We start from the raw sequence: 9698 nt of genomic DNA, 5'->3' as shown, positions 1-9698 counted from the left end.
CAACGGTCATTTGTCGCAGAGCTTCTATACTCGTTTCAGTGCACCAATTTTACATTAACGCATTAAAGTACACGAAAACCGATAACCACCAGAAGACGAATTTATAGACGAACCAAGTAACATAATAATATTGTTTGTAGACGAAAGTCCAAATGCTCAAATGCTTACCCAAATGTCAAGTGCTATACCTAGTGATCACTTGGGTGTTTGAATCGTTTGAGCTGGTTTATTTCTTGAGAAAACTAACTTCTTCGACCAATGCGCATGTATGATTTTTACTGACATATTTATCTGGTTGAGCTTAGCTTATCATATAATTATGTTACCTTCCAAAATAAACAAACTACACTGCTGGATCACATTGATTTATGAACCATTGAACCTGTAAATATTTTCCCATTCCATGCATAAACAAAAAAATGCAATTTTTTTCTCAATTAATGCTCTTTATTTCGCTTATTAATGCCGATGATGATATCATTCAATAAGTTGATGGTTTTTAGTAGGAAAATAGAAGTATAAAACTAAATTAAACAATCATTTCCAATTCACGCGCATAGAAAATGGCTTGTTCAACCAATTCAACTGACGGCACTGGTTCTTTTGGTTTGTTTGTTTGGCTGGCAAATGTGTACACATTGCCCGGACCTAAAGACCAATTACGTCTCTTACCAAAAGAGATAGCTTCCTTTTCGTTTTTGAAATTCAATCGTTTTTGTGCTTCTTTTGTGGAAATCTTGTCGTATGAGCTTTCCAAGCATGCACCAATTTCATCGCGAACTGTTTCCAGCAAAAGATCCATGAAAATATTGTAGCTTTGTGCTGGTACTTGACCCTGAAAATGAATAAGAAATGAACATGGTAAATATGCGCGAATAAATGATAAAATTATTGCAAAAGAAATACCTTAGCTCTGAAGATTTTGTAGTAGCTACCTAGGGGAGAATCACAAAAGAAAAGAATAGAATTAATTTAAAATAATCGACAAATAATCGAAATAATCGACAAATAATCGGAAACATATAATGAAAATGAAAGTTGATAATCAATAATGATAATGAGTAATGAAACAGAATGGAAAATAATGTGAAAATGATATGTAAGCAGTAACTTACAAGTGTATATATCAATAAATTGAAATAAGGCGACCACATTTATAAAAAGAAATCTTAAATGAAAACTTTCCATTACTGAAATCGCGATAGCTAAAAAAATAGCTGAAAATTGAGATTTTGGTGATTGATTGATGATTGTTGTAGCGAAGATCTGTGCATAGAGAAAAAAAAATGGAAATTATTATAAAATTAGTAATTAGCAGAAAATTCATGTATTAATTTGGTCAATGAAAACGGGATTCGGTTCTACATGTCGCAGTATGCACAAACCGCGATATAGAATGTTGCGACCCGCATTTACGTCCCGATTCCACACCACGATCACAGTTCCAAGTCGGCCGGCCCGGTTGTTTTTAACTATCCGTACAATCTTTGAAACCATTCGTTGTGGTTGTGGATTTGGTACATCCATTTGCATTTGTTCATCATCGTCAACGATAATGCCTTCTTCTTGTTGTACTACATACGTCAGCGACCAATGGTATCAGTTCATCTTCATTGTTCACATTGGCTGGTGCTGCTGCATTGTTGACGTTTTCACCTGCATCCAAACGACGACGTTGTTCTTTTTTCAAGCGACCTCGCTCTCTTCTCAAACGACGTTTACTTTTCCTCGTCCAAACTATATGTGCTGGTTCTGCAAGGATCTTTACAATACAACTCAAACACGTTCTGTATCGTGCTTTCGGTTGATTGTTTGGCGCTTCCAATACGGTCTAGCATAGGCTGCACAACATTTTCGTTCGATTTTCATCTACTACCAAACACTTACATCCACGTCATCGATTGAAGTAATGCACATAGCGATTCGTTTGTGGTGTTTCTGGATGGCCTTTGAGACCTTGTCGCTTCTTTGCTCCGCCGATGACAATGAGCGTTGGTTTACCTTGGCACAATTCGTTTGTGATTTGTTTCGGAGATCTCCGGATACGCCATTCGGTCTGCCAACAAACGATCCTGCAACTTTGTGTCAAGTTCTTCACGCAATTTCTTTTGTTTTTTCGCATTTATCAGGCGATAATACAATACATTTGAATATGCTTACCCGAATGTGATATTTTGTCGTTGCTACTGTTCTCGCAGTATTGTCCATTCGTCACGCCATATTGCCGTTGCCGCTGTGACGTCGTTCCGATGCAATAACAAATTGTGTGTACAACATTGATTCCTTGTGATGTTCTCTCCACTGCTACTACTACCACCACAATCAAATCTCAATTTTCAGCAAATCTTTTTGCTGTCGCGACAATAAATACATGTGGTCAAGCCTTACATTCTAATGGTTTTCAATAATCTCTCACTCACTCACTCGCCCAGACACACAGTCTCTCTTTCTATCTTACATACATTCTGTTTTCTTCATTGTCATTTGGCAATCTCATAGTATGGATATTAGAATTAATGTATAATCGAAAATAATCGAAATAATCGAAAATAATCGGAATAATCGAAAAACAATCAATAAAAATTATTAAATAATAGAAAGGCAATTTTTAAGTGAATTGCCTCTAGGTACCTACCCTCCATCAAACACTGTTCAAGTGCCAATGGGTGTCGAATGAATTCGTTTGTTTGGATGATTTCTTGTGGCAACAATTCCAATTCAGTATGAAATTCGGAAACTCGATTTTGCGACAAAAGGAACAACAAATTCAAACCGAGCAATTGATACTTGTTGGACGATTCACCAATCTCAGCCCTATCACGAACCAAAAGAAAATCATTCAGTAATATCGATTCGATGTTGCAATGTATATGACACAATTAAATACTCACTTGTAATCGAAGTAATAGCACTTCAACTGAGACATGTAACGTTCAAATGCTGTAACATCCTTGGTGGCCACACTGAATTGTACGGCTATTTCCAAAACATCTCGTGCAATCAACAATTCCTTTTTCGAAACACCAGTTTCACCAGTTGGCAAGAAAATTAGCTTAGTCAGCTCAATCTATTTGAGGTTAGGTGCTTATTTAGTTTTGAATGTTAAATTTCACAATTTTTTTGCATTTATTTAACGCTTACCTTGAGTTGATCCAACAATGAACCGCATTTTCGTAGATTTGGTCCCGATTTGTCCCATTCAGTTTTAAGGTCTCTGTATAAAGTTGTAACCGAATCCATTTTTTGCTGATTTCACTGCGATGACTTTTCTTGATTTGTTGTTTATTGTTATTCTATGTATTCTGACTGTGACTCGTTCAATATATGTATAGCAAATGAGCAGGCGGCGCCACCTATCTCAACAGACGAAGCGTCAACTAAAAATATATTTACGCTTACACAAATCGATTCTCGAACGTTTTGTGCAAACGAAGTTTGACAGCTTTACAGTCAATAACATACGATCATTAAACAAACATAACATAGAAGTTTGTGTTTGAAAGAAAATCAAATTTTAATATTTTTTCGGTGAGCAAAAAAAAAAAATATTTTCCAGAGCAAGTTAACGAAGAAATTAAATGTGTAAAAGTAATTTGTGATTTGTAATTATTTACATGAGAATTGTGTGAAGATTTTTTTTTGCGTAAAAATTGTTTCATGTAAAAGAAGCGAACAAATTTAAATTCTCAAGTTTGTTTATAGTTTGATTTGTTGGTTGGAATACATTCAGTGCATCTCTTTCCCACTTTGGTATAGCGAATATTATTTTGTGGTGAGTAAAAATGGCGAATAAGCTGCCCGTACTAAGTTCGTTTGGGTTGTTGTTTCTGCTGTAAAATTACTGTTGAGAAAGAAAAAAAACAACAAAAAAAACGTCACAATAAAAATGAGATGAAAACAAAAGTGCTGAACATTTGTTTTTCAGTGAAATCACATTGAGAGATTTGCATGATAGATAAAAAAAGTGTTCACAGATAATTTCTGGCGGCTACGTGATAAATTCAATTTTTTGCCGACATTTTTCTTTTCTCATACATTAAACATTCGATGTCAATGCTTATTGTAGTTCGCATCAGTGAATACGTAATCGATATCGCTAGTGGTATATGCCGAAACGAAACGAAATACGAAATGGTCCGCCATTTTGGATGCTTGTGTAGACTTTTGGTGGCATAATTATTTCGTATTATAAACTACTAATTTCAAGTTGAGAAAAAGTCTTGATGGCGTTCGCGTTGCTATTCACAAAAATAAGATATTTTTTGGAGTTCAAACGAACAATTTACTGCAACAATTTGTAAAAAATCTATAATTTCTTCATCGAAAAAATTCCATTTCGGAACATTGAATTAATGTGAGTGTGTGTAAATTAATATTCGTGTGGTTTTCAGCATTTTCATAGCAATTTCAACAGTAAAGTTATCAATAGCGCGGGAACTTATTACACTGAGTTAAAGAACGATAAATATACATATATACACACAACAAAAGTTATTTCATACGCATATATTTTTGTAGTCAAAACACACGAAAAATTGCTCGAAAACAATTTACAACAATCAAATGAGTTAAAAGCCAAACAGAATACATATCAAATTCAAACGTAGCCATTACGAGGTAGCCGAATATAAAAAATTTCAAAGCAAAACACAAATAAAACTAAATCAATTGGCAGAGTGTATAAAGCGACGACCTTTCGAACAAAACAAAAAATAAATTAAATTTATACAACACACAAATCGCATAGAGAATATTCACAATTAAATTTTTGTGTGTAAATCGTTTAGACTCAATTTGACATTTCATCAATCAAATTAAAATGAACCGTTCAAAATGATGTCGGGCAAAGTAAGAGGACGAGGCAGACCAAGAAAATCAAACATCAGCCAACGTGATGCAAATGTTAACTTAGATTTAGACGATAATTTGTTGTTAGAATATGAAATTAAAAATTGTTCTGTTGAATTGACTCCCATAAATATAGAGCAAAGTGCAATGGACGAAACGTCACCAACACCACCGCCAGTCGCACCGAAGCGAAGAGGTCGCAAACCGAAAAATCCATTGGCAGCAAAAGCCAATGAAACACCACTGAAAACAGCAAATGCATCGGATGACACCAAACCAACCGATGGAAAAAATGAGTCTGTCGCTGATGAAAGCATGGAAAAGGCAGAGAAACCCGTTAAATTATCGTTGAGCGAACGAAAACAAGCGAGAAAGGCTCAAATTGAAGCAATCATTGCTAGCGGTGGCCGGGGAAAGCGAACACCAAAACCAAATCCAAGATATATGGATGAACCAGCGGTAAGTGGAAGCAAATTAAGTTTCAAAGATGACGATGAAGAGAATGTCGAAGGTGAAGATGGTGACGACGAAATGAATTTATCATCGGATGATTTACCGCGCAATGAGGGACCTTTAAAAAAGCGTATGCTGCAAAAAGTTGGCATCAAATCGGGACCGGGCAGAAAACCAGGCTCGGGTAAGGGTACACCGGGACGAAAACCAGCCGGTTTGGTTGCAATCAAACGAAAAATTGATATTGATATTGACATTGATGACGAACATGGCAAACAACTGTTCTTGGACGCTAAGAGGCGCTTTCAACACGTATGTATATCGAATATTGTGTGAAATTTATGGAAAAAAACATTCACTTTACATTTACTTGTCATTTGATTCAATTCGTTATTTATCATTTCAAACAATTGTCTTTTTAGACAGATTTCTATTTTTATTATGACATTTTCGGAGGTAATTTGTCAATAGTTTCTTATTTGACACTTAACCTCAAAAGAAGATTCTATTGCACCTGTCAAAACACTTTGGATAAGACACTGTTAAATAATCATTTTGATTGCTAAATTCGAATAATCTAAAGAGTAGATTTTTTAATTAATTTTTATTTCTCTCTGTCTCTTTCGGTTTCATATAGTCACCATCTGGCAGCGAAGATGATGGACAACTCAAAAAGAGTAAAAGCCCAGTCACCGATGCACTTGCAGCAAAATTACGTTCAAAATATCCAAATGATTCATTTACAGTCAAGCGCACAATTGGTTCAGACATCAAAAATTCCCCAATAAATCGCGTTCGATTGTTGGAAAGGAGCAAACTCGCTGTACAAAAGGTAAACATTGAATTTTAAAACGGCAATATTATATTTGAAATTTAATTGTATTTTTATTTTTTTAATTAAAAGGATGGAAGAATTGAACTGAGACAACGTAAATTCACGGACGACACTGAAACATCTGAAGATGACTTTGGGCGTGGAGCATCTGATCAGGATGGATCATCACCGAAAAATATCAATCGTCGCAAAACTCAGCACACAAAAATTCTCTCCGATGACAAAGTAATTCGGCCATCTTCATCTGGTGCACCGACCACAATTATTCGCAAACAAATCGGAAATACCATGGCAATCACGAGGCCAATCAATAAATCACCACTGGCACAAAGTCAATTGATCCAGTCGAAACTAGGCTCGGGCGGTAGTGTAGCAAAAACCTACTCCATATCACCGCATTCACGTGTAATTGGATCAAATAAGCCGGCAATCTTACGACAACCGCCACGAATTCTGAATTCAACACTTTGTAAACCGACAAATAAAGTAACTGTGCCATCGCTTGTCACTAAAGTCGTTACAAAAGACGATTATGAAAGTGAGCTGAGCAAAAAGCGCAACAATAATATCATTTCATCGCGATCGAAAGAGAACAATGTCACATCATACGTGTACACGGAAAAGGATGGAAAAATGATTCCCAAAAAACAAATTATACAATCGTCAACACAACAAAAGCTAACGCAACAATCGAAAGCCACTTTGCCCGTTGTTCGAACACCATCCTCACAGCAACGAATCATTAGCGAGCCTGTAACGATGAACATACCAAATAGCAGGCGAATTCGTAAGATAACATGCTTTGAGACGTGGTATGTCATAAAAATGATTGAGGAACAACCAAAAGTCGAGAAATCCATACTCAATCTAAGTCTCATGCAAATCGGAAATGAAATCAAGAAAATTGAGTTGCCTTCTAGTGAGTGGAACTACAAAATTTTACTACAACCGCTCAATAAACATTTCTTGGCGTTGAGACAAACCAAAGCTAATAAAAATTCGACTGATACCAAGTCAAAGGAGACGGAAGAAAAGAAAGCGGCCGCTGAAAAACCGAATGAAACCGATAACACAACTGACACAAAAGAAAGTGACACAAAAACCAAGGCGAAGAGTGAGACAGAAGACATTAAGGAGGTATGTATGAGCACAATATTTGGTTTGCATTCGAAAAATAGTACTCAAATTAATCATAATCATTTACACAGGAAACAAGTTCAAAAGACAATGAACAATCAACAAAATCACCGAAAGAGGAAGAATCAAGTGCGGATGACTCAGCTGCTTCGACCGATGAAAAGGAGCCAAAAGAAGAAAGTGAATCTGAAGTGAAATCCGAAGATAAGAAAGAAGAAGCAAAGGTTGAGCCAAAATCGGAAACAGATGCAGAGAGCAGTGAAAAAACAGAGCAGGAGCAAAAAGAGCAGAAGTCTGAAGAGCCTGAGAAGTCAACTGACAAAAATGAGTCAAATGATCACGATGTGTACACTGGTGAAGTGCATGATCCAAACATCAATCCGGATGACAAACAAAACTATCGACCGATCAACATAATGTTCCGTCGCAAGTGTCAAAATCCAAATATTCGCATTCAATTCGATCGAACTGTAATTTTGAAGAATCAAACATTCTATTTGAATGTGGATGGTAAAAATGTGCGATTGGTTGCATCACCGCAACAAATCAATACATATGATGATATCGCAACGCTATTGCAAATCGTGAATGATATTAGTCTGAATAGCTGTTGTGTCGAACTTGCAACTCACATTGGTTTAAATTAATTTAATATATTGAACAATTGAGCGATGTAAACAAAAGAAAATCAAACTACGCAAAATCCATCATTGCAATGCGTAACCGTAGTTTTGAAATCAATTGAAAGCATTCACAATTAACTGTTGTACAATACAATTTATAATTTTTTTTGTTCGACGTTTGACAGATAAAAGTGAAAAGGTTTATCGAACGTTTGTGACGTTCAACTTTAATGAATACAAACAATTTTTCTTCTTTTTCTTTCGTAAGACAAAACAAAAACCATCAAGATCACCATTATTTGTTTTTCCTTCATTTTTCCATTCGATTTGTAATGAAAACATTCGAAATTAATTTTCTAAAAATTATATTAGATCGCTCATTTTTCTTGTTGTCATCACAAAAACAAATCGAATCTTTATAGATTTAGGACATTTTCATTTGAGAAACCAATCCGAAAAGAATATAAAAAATTTACCGTAGTTTTCATTTCATTCTCATTTAATTTTCATTAATTTTCAAACAACAACAAGAAAAAAAACACTCACCCTTTCCAGATATAATCATCATCGCTAAAATCGAAGTTGGATATGTAAATGCAATTAACAAACTATTGTAATAATAAATGAATTCTAAAATCTATATAAAATACACAATTTTTTTTTCATGTCATAACATTTTTATTTTTAAGGAGTCACAATTATTTTGGAGAGATGCAAATTTAACGCGCAATATGCGATGAATATAGTTTTTAAACTTACCCGGAAATTAGTATAAGTTCTATTTTATTAGCCAAATAAGAGCATATATTATAATTTTTTTGAAGATAAAAGAAAATCAATCAAATTCGTGTATTTTTTCCATTTTTTTCCCCACTTGTTGCCTGTTGAACAAAGTGTACAAACTAAAACAGTTAAGTGAATCTATACTTCCCCTCAGTCTTTTCTCCATACTGCGTTTTATATCAATACTTAAATCAAATTGCGAATTTTACTTTCATTAGGATACTTGCCTCTCCATGTGTTTAACATCAATTAAATTCATCTGTAATAAATCGTTTTGCATTAAAAAATAAAATCCACGTTTCTTTTCATTTTAATATTTTTTTGATAAATCATTATTTATTCGAATTTTTTTTTTTTTTGCTTCATTACACTCAGAACATACATATTAATCGACATTCTTTTCTTTTAGTTAATGCTTAGCATTATTTTCCACAATTGATCTGATTCTATATTCAAACCATTTATATGTATATATATATATTACTTTTTTTTAATTTGCAATGAATTCTTTTTTCTTGTTCGTGTGCAAAAAAAGATGTTGACACACTGTTTTTTTCTTCTTCTCGATAATATTTCGTTATGAGCTCGTATTGAGAATTGTACAGAGTTTGCAATTAATATAATTTAAATAATTGTAAATGCGTTAGTTAAAATGATTAATATCCGTTTTTAGTTTAGTTAATCAAATTGATTGCATTAATAATTATATCTATGGGAGAGATGTAAGCGTATGTTTTTTTACCGCTTTTCAGTGACGAGAAACTGCTTCAGCAGATGATTAAAATGAATAGTACATACAAGATAAAAGTACTACATTTTCATAAAAGACCGTTTTTCGTCACAATTTACTCGTTGCAAGCCAAAAAAATGTGAAATAACAGATTTACTCTCCATTTATCTTTGACTGACCGGTGAAAAAAGCATACTCTACGTTGCATCCTCAACCATTTTGATATTTATAATTCGTATGTTGAACGCAGAATGGAATATATTATTAAAAGTAATTTAAAATGGGAAAG

At 34.3% G+C, this 9698-nt stretch overlaps 2 protein-coding genes across 4 annotated transcripts; one reads left to right on the top strand and one right to left on the bottom strand.

Moving 5' to 3' along the window:
- Positions 1 to 425: 425 nt before the first annotated feature.
- Positions 426 to 3394, bottom strand: LOC116347990 (26S proteasome non-ATPase regulatory subunit 8). The gene is made up of 5 exons (XM_031778829.1): positions 3142 to 3394; positions 2892 to 3067; positions 2636 to 2814; positions 907 to 935; positions 426 to 835 (listed from the first exon to the last, which is right to left on the bottom strand). The coding sequence occupies exons 1-5, from the start codon at positions 3238 to 3240 to the stop codon at positions 530 to 532; spliced, it is 789 nt and encodes a 262-aa protein (XP_031634689.1). The 5' UTR covers positions 3241 to 3394; the 3' UTR covers positions 426 to 529.
- Positions 3395 to 3558: 164 nt separating this feature from the next.
- Positions 3559 to 8210, top strand: LOC116347988. 3 transcript variants are annotated; one of them, XM_031778827.1, is made up of 5 exons: positions 3559 to 3772; positions 4985 to 5613; positions 5939 to 6133; positions 6206 to 7273; positions 7345 to 8209. In XM_031778827.1, exons 2-5 carry the CDS (start codon positions 4996 to 4998, stop codon positions 7918 to 7920), a joined length of 2457 nt encoding a protein of 818 aa, XP_031634687.1. In that variant the 5' UTR covers positions 3559 to 3772; positions 4985 to 4995; the 3' UTR covers positions 7921 to 8209. The 3 variants fall into 3 exon arrangements, with proteins under 3 accessions (XP_031634687.1, XP_031634688.1, XP_031634686.1); XM_031778828.1 differs by lacking the exon at positions 3559 to 3772 and adding an exon at positions 4180 to 4354; XM_031778826.1 differs by lacking the exon at positions 3559 to 3772 and having other exon boundaries at positions 4180 to 5613; positions 7345 to 8210.
- The last annotated feature ends 1488 nt before the right edge of the window (positions 8211 to 9698 follow it).

Source organism: Contarinia nasturtii, unplaced genomic scaffold (assembly GCF_009176525.2).
Source record: "Contarinia nasturtii isolate CC-2019 unplaced genomic scaffold, AAFC_CNas_1.1 Cnas_scaffold_2228, whole genome shotgun sequence".
Lineage (NCBI taxonomy): Eukaryota > Metazoa > Arthropoda > Insecta > Diptera > Cecidomyiidae > Contarinia > Contarinia nasturtii.
Note: the sequence above shows the minus strand (reverse complement) of the source record. Positions and strands in the feature narration are given on the sequence as shown.